This window comes from Psittacula echo (assembly GCF_963264785.1).
Source record: "Psittacula echo genome assembly, chromosome: 14".
NCBI lineage: Eukaryota > Metazoa > Chordata > Aves > Psittaciformes > Psittacidae > Psittacula > Psittacula echo.
This window is the reverse complement of record NC_137750.1, coordinates 3,113,177-3,131,388: the sequence shown is the minus strand read 5'-3', so window position 1 is coordinate 3,131,388 and position 18,212 is coordinate 3,113,177. Positions and strand designations below refer to the sequence as shown.

At 38.9% G+C, this 18,212-nt stretch overlaps 1 protein-coding gene across 1 annotated transcript; it reads right to left on the bottom strand.

Annotated features, from left to right (window-relative positions):
- Positions 1-794: 794 nt before the first annotated feature.
- Positions 795-17,726, bottom strand: ATAD5 (ATPase family AAA domain containing 5). The gene is made up of 23 exons (XM_080629677.1): positions 17,611-17,726; positions 14,854-16,619; positions 14,451-14,538; positions 13,734-13,898; positions 13,077-13,215; positions 12,581-12,665; positions 11,945-12,126; positions 10,904-11,061; positions 10,429-10,586; positions 9,896-10,185; positions 9,624-9,720; positions 8,747-8,826; positions 8,512-8,657; positions 8,265-8,415; positions 7,695-7,865; positions 6,622-6,740; positions 6,077-6,170; positions 5,780-5,844; positions 4,719-4,899; positions 3,784-3,971; positions 2,684-3,513; positions 1,440-1,604; positions 795-1,258 (listed from the first exon to the last, which is right to left on the bottom strand). The coding sequence occupies exons 1-23, from the start codon at positions 17,674-17,676 to the stop codon at positions 1,180-1,182; spliced, it is 5,463 nt and encodes a 1,820-aa protein (XP_080485803.1). The 5' UTR covers positions 17,677-17,726; the 3' UTR covers positions 795-1,179.
- Positions 17,727-18,212: the final 486 nt, after the last annotated feature.

The following is an 18,212-nucleotide window of genomic DNA, read 5'->3' as shown; positions in this document are numbered from 1 at the left end:
TGGGCTATGGAAAGAGTAAGCTATACAGATGATTATCTACAATGTGAAAGCTTGAAATAATGTTTTCATAAGTATTTCTCATCCTTGATCATCTTTAAGACATTAAAAATATAAAATGAGAACAGAATGTACTAGACCTTATTATTACAGAGACATTGAGGTAAGGGGAGTACCACTGCATGGCACCAGCCTGACTCAGGTTGAGGAAGAACAGTCCAACTGCAATATAAAGGCAGAAAAGTACATGGTTGAAGTATTTCCAGTTAAAAACCCCTTAAACATCATTTTATGAACTGGAAACATTAAGTTTCAGGAGTCTTACATTTCATACAACAGAAATATCCAGAATTGTAGCAAAGTCTCATGAATTTATTGTTGTACAAAACAGATTCAATCACAAATAACCAGGCTGAAGTCTTGTCAAGTACAAAATGAAGGATAAAAATAGAGCACAATATACAAGACTAGAAGTAGTTAAATATTACTGAAACCAAAGTAACACTGGAATAATTGTTATTTACAAAATCTAATCTCTGAGACTGTCTTGAGCTACAGTAATAATTTCTCTACCCTTTTAGGAGATTAACATGCAGATCTGACAACTGGAAATAATGAAATTAATGTATACAAAGATATGTACATTGAGGCACAGTGCTTTGTAAAGACTTTGATACCCAGTCCTTATTGCAAAGAGTTGGTTTTAGTCATTTATACTTCTGACAGACTTGTCACATCCTCTCCCTGCTCCCTCCCACCCCAAGTTATTTAACATTTCGCTGGAAATTCAGACAGAAACAAGCTTATTTTAATAAAATGGTCTCTTCTGAAAGAAGCAACTTTGCTGTGGAAGTAGTGGTGGTCAGTTGTTACAAATGGACTTCTTGCCATGTGATACACAAAGTACAGAGAAAGATAGTGTGACGGAGTTCCCCATTGACTAGTGTGTGCATTTACTATTATAAATGCACTGGACAAGCACCAAACAAGGCCACATTTCCGTGTGGAGACCAGTATCATGACAATAGATATATACATTATTTTAAATACTTATAGAAATTTAATATACAAATGGCTCTGAATATACAATAAAATAATGTGGTAAAAAAAAAAAGAAGTTAAAAATCAAACTATGGTGACAATACCACCATTAGGCACAAAGTATTCCTGGTGTTCGCAATTTTAAGGGAAGTCCAAAGACAGATCATTTATCATTTGTCTGGGTATTTCGAGATGAATTCCTTCAAGATAATGCAAGAACCTAGAAAAAGAAAAGTGACTATAAGGGGACAAAGTTATTTCCAATTACAAGGCAACATTATTTAGAGAGACAAAGGTTCACCCTTCCTGTCTAGAATTATTTGACAAGATATTCTGTTATTAAAATTCTTCACTACCTTGTAGATGGAAATGTAGCAAGATTTAGGAAACCCAAAACTTACCTTCTTTTAGTCTTCCCTTGCTCTTTTAGCTTCTCAGACCTACAGATACTGCGAAGAGTGGGGAGGTATTCCAGTATGCTGGCTTGCTTATTACCCAGGTTTAAAGGACTTCTGGAAAATACTGTTCTGATGACTGCCAGCCTCTTCTCTGCTTTTCTGTGAATGCTAAAAAGAAGAGTGAAGCTTTACTGTTTCTTGTTCAAGAATGTACAGTCCCTATTTTGTTCCTTTAGGATCAAATCCACTGGTTTAAAACTGCTAAACATACAGATGTCCAAAATTGCATCCCAATGGATCACATCCTGCAACTTCTGATCATGTGCTGCTTACACAGCATCATAAAGCTGCATTCAGAAACATGAGGGACAGTAGTTTGTTTGCCAATGCTCTTAGCTTAATTATGAGTCTAATCTAGGGAGGTCTTTACAATCTCGTGATGTAGGTACATCCGTCAGACAATGTAATCAAAAGCATCTGTGGTCTTCACAAATAAGAAGTGGTGTGTGATTCGTATTTGCCAGAATGTCACTATCAGGTCCAATGTACAACTCATGATAGACTGGCCAAATCTGGCCACAGGTTAGATGGTTAGATCTATTTTGATACTGTTCCCCTAGGTACTGACTTACAGAAGTACAAGTCTAACCTATTTTCCTGTTCAGACACTGGAATAGGTTTTATTTAGCTATTATGCAATTTCACATGACTACTTATGTTAAAACAAACCTTTCCTATCCACACTTGCTAGCAGCAATGTGTTCTTTGGTCTTTTACAATATATTAAAGGTTACTCTTTGTTAGCATAAGTTATTACAAAAAATTGCAGTAATTTTGCTCTGACTTTTGTTAGGTCTGCACCAAGCAACTGCTATGCATTTAACAGACTCAGTAGGACCAGGCATGGGATGAAGAATTCGCATGTCTTGTACTTGCAGGATCCATTTCAGTTCATCTGTCTTGAAAAAGCCATTCTTTTGGGGGCCCATTTTTAAAGTAAATGGACTAGATTAAGGCTACAACCTGATAGGTTGTTCAAACAAAAAAAGTCACTTTTTGCAGAGACTGCCGTGTAATTTAAGCTTAGACAAGCAAAGTGAGCGTGTTCCAGTGTTGTAAGACATACTGACAACTTTCATACTGGTATGAATGTGTGTAGATAGTACCCAAAACACTCTTAAACCCTGTGAAATGCGTTTCTTGACAAATAATCAAATTGTATTCCAGAAATATTAGCAAAGTCTTACCCTGAATCAGCTGACTGACTGAAGGATACACAATTTCTTGTGTTTGAAATACACAAAGTAAGTCCCTCCAGTTTATCATTTTCAGGTGTTTTACTGGTACTCAAAGAGGATTCCAAGTTTTGTGAAATACTAACAGAACATTTGTTAAAACTGAGTGCTTCAATAGCTGCCATTATCTCACTACAGCTCTGGGAACTCCACCAATCAGTATTTTCTATACTGAAGTCATCACAAAGACCATTTTTGATTTTGCCATTTGTCCAATTAAATCCTTCATCTGTAGAAAACTCCAGTGGTTCCTTGGTGTTAGTGTTCACACAGCAATCCAAGAAAGACATGGTCTCCACAAATTCAGTCAGTGAATTCAGACACTGAGAAACAAGAGCAGAGCTTTTCCCATTTGCTGAGGTTTTAGTTTGCATTTCTTTTCCTTCTTTATTCATCAACAATTTTGATTCCTCTTCATTCACTTCAGTGCATGACGCAGGACTATCTGATGGCAAAGTTATGAATTCAGCTGAATAGTTCAGTTCAGTATCAAATAAGTCACTATCATCCAATATTTCAAGTCTTTTCTGTCTCTTTGTCTTTTCAGACTTTCTTACAGGGCTTTTTCCAGAGCAATATCTGTTAGTGGACCTGTTTTTTGATGAAACTATGGTAGTCCTTTCAAGTACAGAGCTGGGGGCTTCAGACTGGTTTGAAAGAACTTGCATGGGTAAGGGAAGAATAAATTCAAGATTACTATACATAAAATCCACTTTCTTCATCTGGAATTCTGTGAGCAGCTGCATCCATTTGTTCCATGTGTCCATGGTTGTGATTTTGTGCTGTAATAATGAAAATTTATTAATACATTAGAATACATATATTTAATTAAACTGTTATTACCAAAAAATCTCATATTCCTAGCTTTCCGTTTATGAGGCAAGGGATCGGTTTGCTTGCAAGACACTTCCCCAGTTCAGATTTTTGCTTAACAACAGAATCCTCTAATTTCTACAACAAGCCTTTTCAAAGAGATTTGCTTCTAAGATGTTATTCATAGTGATGATTACACTCAATTATTTAAAGTATTAGCTAGTCAACTACAAAAATACCGTTAGAAATGTAAACAAGTCTTCTGAAGGCATCAGGATATTCTTAAGGCCAAGCAATGTCTCTACACAGCCTGTATCACATTTTGGAAGTTCCTGAGGATGTGCATCAGCTTGAGAAAAGTCCATCTTGGAATCAGTAGTCTTTTCAGAACAAATTACATGATCTGCTTTATTTGTCTCCTCTCCTCCTGCACAAAGATAACATGCTTTACTTGGAAAGAAACAAGTGCATCATGAAATTGATTCTTCCCCTCTTTGTCTCAATTCCTTTTATAAAGGATACTTTAACTGCTGCCTCTTGCTGCAATTCTGAGTGAACATAGCAACTGGAATTGGTTATCCCCATCCCCATTCATCATCCACACTTTAAGTGTCACAAATCTGCTGTCTCTTCTTTGCAAGTAACCACTTGAAATAACCTGTTCTTTCTTCTGTGCCCCACTAGTCTCTCTCTGTTGCTCAACTCACACGCTGTCTCACACAACGCCTGCTGGGGATGCTTTTCCTCCACCCTTTGCCACCAAGCTCTTTCCCTTGCTGCGCCTGCTTGCTAGCTGTCCAATTCTTATCTTTTTTCAGTTCTGCTTCCTCTAGGTGAATTACTTACAAACTCAGCTAAAGAACTCAGCTACAGAACTGCAAACTCTGAGTCAAAGGGAAAGTACTCTTACTCAGAGAAAGCTCTCTGCTTTGCCCAATTTTTGCTACTCAGAAAAGGAAATAGAGATAATAAAGTACATAATGGCGAGTAACAAACAGGTGCAATAGAAAAATCAAACTTACAGTTTGAAGTAGCTAAATAAGCCCCCAAAACCCTACAAAATGTTTAGGGGTCTTCTAGAAAGTTACTGTCTATTTACACGTGTCTGAGAATGGTTTGATTTAATTAAACGCACGTTAAGATGGAGATTTTTAAAATGCTTAGATCAACCTACCATGATGTGCCAAAGGTTTGTCTTTCAAGCATCCACCTCCACTTCTAACCCAAAACTGTAAGTAGAGAACACTTTGTCTGATATCACAGTTATTTGTGGCTAACAGGGCAGCCAAGTCTTTCACATCTGTTCGCAGATTCTCAGCCAGACACAGGGCTTGAAGGTAGCTCGCAGCATTTATCTGGACAAAAATTAGACAAAGGCCACTGAAAGCAACTCCTACCAATCAGACTGCAATAAGTCACACAGAAGCAAATTACTGGTGCTTGCAATATACCTTTGCTTTAATAGACAAGATTAGCTCATTAAATTCGATTATAGCTACATTAAAACCTCTATAGAAAAGCAGAATATTCCGAATCTAAATCTAAGGAGTCCATGTCAATGAATTAGGTTCAATTTAGAAATTCGACTCATTCAAACCAAACCAAACGCACATATTTTGCTTATGTTCCTGAAACCACACAAACCTGGTTTCTCATCACCACTGAAGAGGTTCTAGTAAACTATATGCACTCCAAAGAGTTTTATTTTTCTTGTAACTCTGCAATTGTCTGCTAGCCCAAAAGATTTTTCAATTTCACATTAAAAACATTCCCATTCTCAAGGGTTAGTTCCTTCTGATTCTTATTTATTTAGATTTTGTAAGTAATACACAGCTGCAAGTAAAACTTTGCTATACAGCATACCAGTGTCTACATTAAAGGAATAACCATTAAAGGAATAATACTTCAAAAATAGGTGCTATACTTTTAAATGAACGAACCAATACTGGCATAGTCAGCCTTCAGATCAAAACCATTAGATAGACCATCTATGAAATGATTTACGACATCCTACAAACTAAATTAAGGGATGTTCTTCTTGTAATCCTCTGAATTACTCAACGGTTAAGAAAATAAATCTTCCATGCTCGTAAAAAAATTTCTACATGTAAAGACACATACATACATCTTCTGATGAAACAGATAGAGTACATCAGGTAAATATAAACCTACACCAACATTAAAATGTCAAATTCGCTGACAATTACATATCTGCAGTTTTAAACACAGACTTACCAAGGAGGGGGTTCTAAAGCTGATCTCTTCAAAACAGCCATCAAACATTAAGCTGAATGTGGGATCTATACAGGAAGACAGCGGTGAACTGTCATGACATTATGTTCAAAAGTAATTATTTTCTCTATCCATTAGAGCAGCCAATATCTTTATTAAAATACTAAAGTACTCACTTTATAGTCTCCGCTCACTTAATTCTACATTTAGGAGTTGTATTTAACCATCACCATTTAAGCCACTTCATTAAAAGGGGCTCTTTTGTCTGCAAAGCCTAATTACTGTAACAAACATACTCACCATTGGTAGTAAGAATTACAGGTCTCTTTGCTGTTGCCATGAATGTCTTTATTGCACTTAGAAATCCTGCATCTTCATCAAATATTATATCTACCTACAGAAAACCAATGAAGTGCAAAACATCAATAGCTTGAACATAGCTACACACTGTGAATTTAATGGGGGCTTAGATACTCTAATTACTGGGGTGTTAACGGTGACTTTTAAAGTGTCTCAGTGCATGCACATGGTGTAAAATTATAAACCAACACTTTTCACATAATCAGAGGAATTAAATCTGTAGGATCTAAACTGTTCCAACAGTGAAGAACTGTTGATAGGTGTCGGTTTCTTTATCTTATACAATAACTTTGTCAAATAATGATCCACATTTAGGAGGGTTCTTGTGGTGATGAAATTAAATATTGAATTCATTTTTAAGAAGCTGATAATTCTCACACTTTAATCTCCTTCGAAGACTCAAGGAGGAAGGGAAAACGAAGTTAAATTCTTTAAACATAATGAAACAACATACTCCTCATCAGTACATTTCATGTGAATTTTACCTCTTCAAAGAGAATGAGAGATGTTGCACTTTTTCTGTTGTGTTCTCCTCCTTCTACTTCTTTGTTTATTGATTTAATTTGAGCATCTTTCTTTTCTTCAAGTGAATTCTGAGTATTTCCTGCAGATGCTGAAGAATCGAGCAGGAAGTCAAGCAGAACTGAAACCATCCAATATGCATTCTAGACACTGGTTTTGAAAACACCCTTAAGTGTTAAGCTGCTTAAGAAAATCTACGCTGACATAAAACCTCAGAAATCTGTCCTACACCCCTTTCTGATGTCTTGTTTAAAAACATATTGCAACAAACTTACCGTGAATTCAACCATGTTTGGTGAAGGGCTATTTGTAAAATCAAGCCTGCCCTTCACCTGTTTGTGACCTATGATATCTCAGGGACATGGAGCAGATATGAGTCCTTCAAGACCATGCAGTACGATTGCCTGAAAAAACAAGGACTAGGCTCAACTGCACCACTTCAATCCAGCACAAACACTGGTTGTCCAAATACATTATTTGCTTTCAAAAACCTTCTCTTTAAGACTTCCTGATCCCATGAAACATTTGGAAATGCACCTCGTGATGTTGAGAGACTCACAGATTTCAATGTGCCCTTCTATGTATCAAAACTCAGTCTGTAATCAAACTGTTATTGGCTTTACAGGACCTCTTAATTCTGTAGCAGTAATTTTTTTACATATATATGTATCTACATTTATATACACAAATAGATACATACCACCTAGCACAAAAAAAAGAAAAACCCAAAACCAACAAAACTCCCCTAAAACCAAACAACCAAACTAAGGCAAATCTACCAACCTTCAGATAGTCTGTACCCTAGTTAACTCTCCTGTAATAGAGCAATGACCTCTTCCTATGTAGTTAAGTGTATGTGAGATGCATTAAGTAACTCTTGCTGGCAGTTAGACTAGAATAAGTGTACTCTATTTTCTCCCCACAGCTCCAGGTACACAGTAGTACAGTGCAGCATTTCCATTTCCAGAGGAAGATTATCATTATCTATCATTGAATATTAACTAATAATTAACTAGAATTAAATAGCAATATTTACCTTGAGTTTTTTCTAGAGATGTCCCTGCTCCATCACTACTTTTACGTTTGGAAGAAATCTTGAAATAGTTTGCAAGTGTTTTAGGGGGCAAGTTCCGTTTTAATCCTGCTCCTTTGGGGGACAGTGGAGGTTTTCTTGGTGAAACAACTTTCTTTGGAGAATACATTTTTTCTGCAAGATATGTTTTATATTAAACGTAACCTGAAAATGTAACCTCAAACTTCTGTTCCTCAGGCAAATTTAACGCAAATCCCAGTTTTTTCTTTTTTTCTGGTGCAGGTTTACTGTGCTGGTTTCTGCTTATTTTACTCTTCTCCTGTCACGGGGAATGCTTCTGTTCAGCTTTCTATTTACGTGCTATAGAATTTACTACACCACTACAGAAATAACTTAAGATAATTGAGAGTCAGTCATTTTGATGAAGCCAGTATTTAATTTGGTGTGTAGTTGTGTTAATCAGCAGAGCCAAAACCCAACAAACCCCCAAACCAACCAACCTTCCATTCCAAAACAAACAGCAAACACACTCCTCCACCAACCCCCAATCAAACAAAAACCCCAGAAACCTACTTGGTGACTTGGCACTGCTACAACTGTTAAAAAAGCAAGGCTTATGTGCATTAATGCCTTTTTTGTCCACTTGATGAGACTGAGTAGCTTCTTTTAGTTGTGATAGTATCTGTCTCCCGCTACGCTGGCAAGAGGCATTGACTTCAAATATCTGCAATGGGATTTCATTTACATTTTAAAACCATCTCAGACACCTTGTATTACAAATGCTTTCATATCACTAGTTATAAGAAAAATAGCCACGAACCTTAAAACCCAGCTCCTGAGCACAAGCATACACTGCAGCGGTTTTCCCCACTCCTGGTGGGCCAGTTATCAGAACTGTATTGCAGAGGCTCATCTCTTCCTCAGTGTCAGATTTACTATCTTTAAAGTCAAGGCTGTCCAAAGAATCTGCAGATTTAAACCAAAAGAAAAGATTCATGTAATGTTTGTGCCAACTTTAACAAAGAGAATCTATGTATATTTAATTCTATCAGCACCTTCATGCTCTTTGTCCTTCTCCCCTTTCTGATTTCTTTTTTCTTCCCAATCAGCTCTTTTTTTCCATTCTTTTAACCAACTATAAAAGGAAGGAACATAACAGAAAATAATTACTGCTGAATAAAGTGAACCAAATTCAGATGGAACAGAACATAAAACTGAGAAACATCAGCCACTTGTTATCCCTCTCAGAAACCTATCACTCCTTTCAGGTTTAAAAAGTTCAAGATTTGTTTGATTCTTTTGTAAAAGAGGATTCCCTCTTTATTCTATGTCCTATTAAATGATTTGTATAAAACCAAGTCACTTGACAAACTAGTTAAATAGTGGAAAATGCTTTATCATTTGTAGTTTTGTGTTGTCAGATGGATCTTTAATAACTTAAACACATATAGAAAATTTAACTGAAAAAGGATTGTATCAGACGGACTTGAGCGCTAAATTAATGTCGAAATCAAAGGCGGTGCATCAAGATCAGGATCAGACATGCCTGTAGGGAAGTACAGACAGGTACTGGTAAGTTGCTCTCATTCATAGCATGCAGGCTTGAATAACTTGGCAAAACAATAATTTTTACTAAGTATTGCATTCCATCCCACAGCCTAATGTAGTATTTCATGTGTGGTTTTGTTTTGTACCATATCACACAAGCTACCAAGGTATTCATGTGAGAGAAACTATGACCAAAGAAGATCATTCACATCAAGTGACAATTTGTTTCTGCAGCTTCCTGGAAGTAAACCAAAACAAAGGCCACACACCCTGTAAGTGTTATTCAAGCATAGCATAAAAGACTTGACTTCACTTATTTGAGCATCATTAAGTAATATATGTTCTGAGTTATTTTAAGAATGGATCCATGCTCCCACTTCTGACCTGTGTAGCCTTTCAATTTCTTTCTTGTTCCCTACGAGTTCACTGGAATCTTGAGGCTGGTATTTCTCTGTCCAGAGCACGTCTTCCTTCTCAGCACCTACAGGAAAAGTATCATCCATTTCTAAACAATTCTTCATACAAAAGAGTTAATCAAGTTCAGTAGAATATTAAGACCAGGTAAGATTTTTGCACTACAGGGGAAAGCTGAGATACCTCCTATATACATTCCCTCAAGACAAAGAGAAAGAAAATCAGACAGAAAATGCAGTTACCTGAAAGTGAATTTGGCTCTGACAAATATTCAGTGTCTTCTATCATAACATCTGGTTTCTGGGTCTTGCTTTTTCCCAAATGCATGGCTTGTTCTGTCTCTCCTTGTTTTTTTCCAGATGTGGGAGAAAAAAGTTTCTCAGAAACTCCTGATTTTATTTCAGTCTCTGAACCTTCAATTTGTTTTCTTCTTTTTGATTTGTGCTCTTCTGTTTCTTTCCTTTTCCTCTTGGTTTCCTTCCAATTGTCAGAATGTTTCTGATTTACCTCAGAATTTGCAGTGCCAGCTCTGCTTTCTAAGGGAAAAATAAATACCTAAATAAAAAATGCATCCTTTTACAATTTCAAGCTATGTCCATTACAACCAAATAGGGGTTTTTAAGCCATATTTGAGGAATTCGGTCAAAATGGCCTAAAATGTGAGGACCAACTTATTTCCAACAGCATTCCTTCACTGACACATCTCTGGAAATTCCAAATGCCTTTTTATGACAGAGAGAGTCAGAGTGAGTGTGCTCTTCCCCAGGTAGATCACTAACCTTGTGCACTGCTTTCAGAGCCCAGCCGCTCCGTTTGCCTCTTCAGAAACCTGTAGAAGTATTTCCTCACAGGAAATTGGGAATTAGAAGACATGATCTCATCCAGTAAATCTTTCCTGAATGTATCAGGAAACACAGGTCGGTGGCCAGAAAGCTGCAATACACACACACATACTTATATAAATTATTACTGGAAAACATTACACAGAATAACACGGACAGTTTTGCATAAGTTAAATTGGTACCTCTTGATAAAGCCAGAGATTAACAGAAAGCCTTGAGAATTATCTAACATTACAATGCAGAGTGGGTAAATCACACACACACACATGCACACACACACACAAATATCCAAAACTGAAACAGACTCAGACTACAGGAGTTTTTAAAAACAACAGAAGTCCTAACAAGTAACAGAACAATTCAATTTTATATTCACTTTTAACACAAGCCCTCATTTAAAGTACTAACCACAGGTGCAGAACAGTTTCCAGTTAGTTTTGAATTCACAGTGGAGAATTCACCAAGTGAGAGATTGATTTTTGTGACATTGGTGACTTCAGTGTTCAGATTCCTTAGCGTAGTTAATAGAGGACACGATGGTGATTGCAATTTCCACATTGGACAACCTACAAAAGAATCCCCACCAAGAACAAAACAAGAGGAAACTTTTATTAACAAAACAGAGATAAAGTCACAGACAAAACCATCCTATAGTAAGAGTAAATGCTTTTAACCACAGCTTTATCATGTCAAAGCCAAGCTTATTTCACTTACACTGCATCAACTTTTTATCTTTATTAACTCTACCTCCCATAAGAAGAACAAATTTCCCTTTTTTTACATACATTTCCCAGTGAGCTGCTCGTGGGCTCTGCTTGCTCTAAGTAACAACCCATGCCCTCACAGGACTCTGTAGGACAGATGCTCACCAACGAGTTTGTTTTGCTAATTGGTTGGTTTGCAAATACAAACTGGTAAGTGCTATTCTACCTTCTGCTCTTCTGCCATGCCCTCCCATAAGGATACTGTAGCACACTCCTTCCCTTAGGGCAATAAATTGGCAAGTCTTTACTCTTTTGAGAAGCATTTTGCCTTTGTCAGAAAGAATGGTTTCTGCCCCAATTAGGGCTTAGAGCATCCTGGCCTAGTGAGAGGTGTCCCTGCTTGTCACAGGGGTTTGGAACTTGATGATCTTAAGGTCCTCTCCAACCCAAACCATTCTCTGATTCTATTCTCCAAATAAATCCTAAGAAGTTTGCATCCCCACCCATAAATGCATACATTACTTTAGCATCAATTTAACTTGCAAGTTGTGTATTTAAAATCATCACACTGGAAGCTTGTAAGTTTTGTGACACAAACCAAGAAGAAACTACTAGTTCCTGCAGTCACATTAGTGAGTTTTGCTTTTCAAGTTCTTCTCTGTACAGATTCACTAGAAGTTATTATAAAGCACTATAAACACTATAAAAGTTACCATATTATTATATAAGCTGAACAAAAGCTTACAGTCATCCTTCTGCTGTACATGCACAACAGGCTTGAAACATGAACTTGCAAGTGAGTATGCTTCCATTGCTGCTGCTTTCTTTGCAATCTGTCTTTTCAGGGACTCTGGCAATCCACTCATCAAGAATTCACGTTTTGCTCTGAACTGATCGTCATCTTGAGAGTTTTCAGATGCATCTTGGCTTTAATGAAAATAGAAATTAAACCCCCAAACATTTGAACTACCAGCCACATAAGGCTTACAACAGAATTTAATCACATTCACTTCTACACAAGTTAGAAACACTCTGGGAGAACTGCTCAAATTAAATGTAGCAAGTTCGCATTTAATTTTAAATTTTCTGTTACAGATTTTGATAAAAAATGACTTTGGTTTTGTATTTTATGGCAGTTTAGGATTTCTTTTTAACCAGTCATCATCTCGATTTTCAACCACCTAAAACGGCTGATAATGGTTGAGGAACTCTCAGAACCCCTCAAAATTTTGCAAGCAGTTTAACATATTGATCACTCTAAACCCATAAACATTTATATCACATTTCCACGAGTGTATTTAAATTTGTAAAACAAGAGAATGTTAAAAGTAATCTTCAAGTACTTTTTGATTCTTAAGCAACTGCAATCGTGCCAACTGACCTGCTTTCATCAAAGATCACAACTGGGGCACCTGCAGAGTTCTGAGCATTTCTGCCTAGGAAAGAAGGTGGGTATCCCAGTTTTCCTTTAAAAAGGAAAAATCATTATTATATTAGCGCTAATGTAGGATTCTAACCTTGCTTCTCTGTTCCATTTCATAACATTAGGGATTCTCCTGTTCTTAAGGGAAAGCTAGATATTCTAACAAAATTCATTACAGTTTAATTTCTAGTTATTCCATCACTGTAGATGTTATTTTTTGTAACATTAAAAAGCAAAAACCACCACCTTAAATTAGAAGACAACACAACATGGTATCATATTAGCAGGTTTTCAAACATAGTTTTCCCTCATAGCATACAAATGAAAGGTATATAATGGAATATTACACAAAAAGTCGTAAGAAAAGAAGAACGCACTGCAAAGGCAGCTTTAGAAAATACAGTTATAATAGTAACTGTAATCAAAACTAAACACATGCAGTAAAAACATTCACCATTTGAGTTCTTTGCAACCTTCACGTTTCTAGGCTTTTTCCCCAAAACATCATTTAAGCTCCGAAGATTCTTTTGCTTCACACTCTGCACTGTAGCAGTGTCACAACTCAGGCTTGAATCTAAAATTATTACTGATTCCTAGAAGGAAAGCAAATAAAATAAGAAAAACAACTTTTCCTCCTTTATTAATAATACAACTCAGTGATCAGTAGTGAGAAAACTGCAGAAATTGTTAGAAAGCTTCGAAGTTAGAAAATACAATTTGAAGATTATAATTTCACTACTGTTGTCTACACAGGAGTAGTATATAAAATAGGATCTCCGATAAATAGAGGGCAGAACTACTCTCATTTAAATTTAAAAGTCTAAACCATACACATTTGAAACAGATATGTTGCTGTTCATTAGGAAAGAGAAACAGTCACTTCCAAAGCCTGACCATCTGCTGCACGTTATAGATCTGCAGTGGAACGAGCATTCCAGTCTATGCCTAGCAGTTACTTTACTACTTGACAGTCACCATACCACTGCACAATATCTACCTTATTTGAGTCTTTAAAAGAAGCATTTGCAAGAAAAGGAACTTTTTTGTTGCTTAAATGAATCACCAAAACATCAAAAGAATGGGGTTTCCCCTACACAATATTCAGGCTTACTTCACTTTCTTGTAATTCTTTCTTTTCAGCAAGAGCTCGCTGCCGAGATGAGCGCCTCACAGGAGCTGGGAAGTCTTCATTAACCTTTGATCTATTATGCTGAATAGCCTTTGCCTTCTCAATCAGTTGTTTCGCTTTGGATAGGTTTTTCAAAGTAGAGCTCATCTGTTAACAAAGAACAATTGCAATTCATAGCAATATATTTGGCATTTCACATATTCATATAGTTTTTCACATTCATAAAAACATATCATTTTACTCAAATTTTACTGGTATAAAAAGAAAATGAAAGAATTGAGAGGAAGAGCAAACCAGAATCATACAAATACTCTTCTAAAGGGAACAAGACCTCTAGATGTTCTGCCCACAGAACAAATGAAGTACGGGCATAAGCCTAAGCTGTTCTGCTGTGCTCAAACACTGTGACTCATCCTGAGAACCTGCAGGGCAGAAGAATGCTACTTTATTGGATTTTTCTGTTACAAAAAGTAGATTTACACTAATAAAACCCATTTTAAAAATCTAAGGTACATTAACTATACAAGAATGGTTATGTCAAATCCTATCATAAATCACAGTAACATTCTCTTTCCATAGGGCACCTGAGAACTGTCATATTGTATTACATAAGACTATAGCACAACACTGAATATGATCACAACAATGCATATAATAAATGATATAAAATACTAAACCACAAACTGTTACATAAATTACCTTCATATTTTTGGAGTTAAACTCTTCATTTTTCAGTGCCTCAGCTTTATTTGATTTTGTAGTTGCATTGATACGTGTGAACTTCATTCTAATTAGGGAAAAAAGTATTACGAAAGTATTACGTTTTAGTAAAGGGAAGTGTTACTTTAAATTTTATTTTCAAAAGCCTTAAAAACGCAGTGCTGTAAACAGAAGGTTAGGGGTTTTGTTTGGGTTTTTTGGCTTTGGTTGGTGGTATTTTAATGTCTTTAGTGCAACACATTTATACAGTCAGCTTTGGTTCTTCTGTATTATCCACCTGTATTCATGCATCAGGTATGCCTTCCAGTCAACTTATGTTTTACTCTTAAAATACTTGCAGGAAAACAAAGTACAAAGGTAGAATATACTGTAAAATGTTTACCTGATTGGGCTGCTTCCATCAAAGGGCATGGTAATCACCTCGGCTTTATACACGTTACTTTTCTTCAAGGATTGCTTTCTTGCTTTTGGAGTTGAGGTTAGTAAAAGACAGCCACTTGATTCCTCTTCAGAAAATGTATCCTTAATCTGGGTTTTTTTAGGTGTAACATTTTTTGATGTTTTGATTTGCTTCTGCCTTAAACTCCTCCTTAACTCATTCACTTTTGGACTCGATGAAATTCTTACATCTAAGGTGTTTTCCTTAGTGAGAACATTAGCACCTGAATCCTCACCTTTGTAACAGCTGCTAGTATCAGAGACATTAGTTTCCTTAGTTTCTGAAGCCTTCCTTCTTCTGTTTCCTTTTTTCTGATTCTTTCTGGGTCTTTTGGGTTTAGTTCCATTGTTTTTAGGACTAGAATCTTCTAGTACTCCACTTTCTAATCCTTTATTTGAAGCAACGTCATCTTCAGGTCCTTCTTTTTCTTTTGCAGACTTTCCAATGGCTTGCTTTTGTTTTCCAGGTGCCTTTTTAACGCCACTTTTTACTACATCTGATGTCGGTTGTCTGAACGCCTTCATAAACTGATGCCTTTCTTCCAGACTACATTTTGGCTTTAAAGAATCTGACCTTGCGGTCTCTAGTACAGCTAACTCCAGTTCTTCTTCCTCAATAACTACATTAGATCTTCTTTTCTGAGTAACCTGCTCTGTTTGCTCACCTTCCAAGAGGGGTGGGCTACTTTCTTTTTCCCCTACACATCCTTTCTGCTTCAAGAAAATGGAAGCTATTTTTCTAGAGCCTTTCTGCTCCTTATGTAATGGAGGTAATCTGGGGGGAATGGAATGAACTTGTGCAAGGACAGTTACTGTTCTAAGTGGCAGCTGTTGAGATTCCTCGCATCTTTCTGGGTCACTAACAGCATCACTTCTGTCCACTTCATTTGCTGCAGCACGATTGTCTGTGGTTGGCTTTAAGTCTTCTTTGACATGATCCATGTTATTTTCTCCCTGACTCTTCAAGAAGTCCTCAAATGACACTGTTATTATACTGTTATTTACCTGTGATGTCTTGTCATCAGAACTGGAATCACTAGTAACAACGTCACGCTCTGCTATTGTAGGAGATACCAGCTTTTTCTTATCTTCAGTTCCCGTTGTACACTTTTCATTCAGCTGGTTTTCAAATGGAAAACTTTCAGACAAATCCATATTTACTTTGTTATTCCTTTTGCTCGATTTTCTTACCCTATTTTTTCTTCCACTTATTTCAGAACCAGCTTTCTTTGCATTTTTTCTGTAGGTAACTGCATTTGAGAAGTTCTCCCTTTGCACATTATCTTCTAGTTCTCTTGCACTTTTTTGGTCAACTAAAGTACAAGTAGCTGTAAAATCACTGCTGTCTTGTTTCAGTCCTGTTGTTTCTCTGCTGCCATCACTACTAATTTCTATTTCATGTTTACCCTCAGATTCCTTCATCTCTTTTAGCTTATTATTTAAATTAACTCTCTTCCCTTTCCTCTTCCTCTTTAAAGGTGGTTTAAAAGGCGACTTACAGTCTTCATCATCAGCATCAAATGGTGCTTTATTTTCTCCAGCTACAAGTGGCAATGTGGCTTTCTCATCTACCGCTGTCTTTTTAAAGTAATCCAATATGTTGTTGGGTTTTGGTGGTGACAATACTTTATCCACTGGTTTTGCTAAGGGTGAAAAGTACCTCGTGATTGTCTCCACAGAAGTATCGTCCTCGCGCCGTTTCTTGCATGGCTGTGAAAAAGTTCACCATGAATCTTACTTTTCAAAGAGATAACTTAGTACGGTGATACAAAGCAGCACGGGATCTATGGTGTGCATTGGTGACACTAGTACTTTCCCATAGGATAAGTCTCTTGTGACAGTGCGTTAAGACTGTGCGTGCATCAACTTATCCCAAAGTTTTCAACAGCCACCTAACCTTGAAACAAAGATTCTGCCTTTGCATAAATAAAAACCCTGTTCTGAAACTTTGAGGCCACCAAAACTGGACGCGACCACAAGGTCTCCAGACACCTCACAATACCAGAGTTCAGAAACTGGCAATTCAGATGATCGACCTAGTGGATACTTGGAGATGTTCATCAGAGCACTTGTAGAGCACTTCACAGAGGATTCCAACATATGGTCCCACTGTAAGCCTCTAGCGTACCTAAAGCAGAAACTCTACCTTCTGAAATACTTAAAGGGAATGAATACAGAAGAATTCATATCTCTTACCATAATTTAAAGTGTAAAAGAGAACGTGAGGTGCTGGCACCGGGTGCCCAGAGAAGCTGTGCCTGCCCCATCCCCGGCAGTGTTCAAGGCCAGGTTGGACACAGGGGCTTGGAGCAACCTGGTCTAGTGGAAGGTGTCCCTGCCCGTGACAAGGGTTGGAACTCTAAGGTCCCTTCCAACCCAAACCACTCTGTGATCCATGAAAGATGCCTCACAAAGGCCTCTGTAACTCTCTTACTTTATTAAACCCCGATCTCTCCTGAGATCCCATCACCTCATCCGGTATCACCGCTTACAGAGCTGCCGGTACTCGCCTGAGGAGCCCCCCAAAGACAGTTCATGACAGTCCGGCCCCCGCTGACGGTCCCCGGGCAGGGCAGCGCCGTCCCTCCGTCACAGCCGAGCACCACAAAGGGGCTCCCCCGGCCCGGGCCGCCCCGTTTCGCCCTCACACCGCGACCCCCCCTCATCCCCGTCCCGCCTTCCCCTCCGCGTCCCCCCGCACCTGAGCGTCGTCGTCTCTGCCGGGGAGGGGGGCGGCCGCCGCGGCCACGGCGACCCTGCCCACCATGCCCCGTGCGCGCGGGACCGGGGCCCTCAGCCGCGGCGGGGGGCGCTCGCGATCGCCATGGGGCGGCCCCGCACGCGCGGGCCGCGGCCGCCGCCGCCTGTCAGGAGCGAGCCCGGGCGGGCAGAAAGGCGCGCGCGGGACGGGATTCGGACCTCCGCGGCGCAACACGTGACCCGCCCGCGCTGCCCAACGGCCGCTCGCGAGCCCGCGTCACGTGACGGAGGCAAGCGGGCCGCCGACCCGCCCCTTTTCCCCCTCTCCCCCCCTTCACCGGCGGGCCAGGTCACGTGCCTGCGGAGCCACGCCCACCCCCCCGCCTCGCTGTCAGTCCGGTTTTCGCGCCGCGGCGCGGAGGGGGGCGGGGTTAGTGACGTAAGGCGGGCTGGGCACGGGGCGCGAGGAGGCGCTGTGTTTGTCGCGCCGCGCTGAGGCCGCCTGGCGCTTTGTGGTAGCGCGCGCCTCGCTGCACGCCTATGGCACCCTCGGCCCCCTGCGCGCCGGTGCTGCTGCTGCCGCCGCCCGCCCCGGCGGCTCCC

Bases quoted from the DNA above. Each gene is read 5' to 3' on its own strand.
- ATAD5 (XM_080629677.1), bottom strand. From the start codon at position 17,676: ATGGTGGGCAGGGTCGCCGTGGCCGCGGCGGCCGCCCCCCTCCCCGGC. The intron at 13,216-13,733 runs GTAAGCCTGAAT...CTTTCCTTCTAG, and splicing joins AAGAATTACAAGAAAGTGAA to GAATCAGTAATAATTTTAGA. The intron at 10,587-10,903 runs GTTAGTACTTTA...TGTGTATTGCAG, and splicing joins GAAACTGTTCTGCACCTGTG to CTTTCTGGCCACCGACCTGT.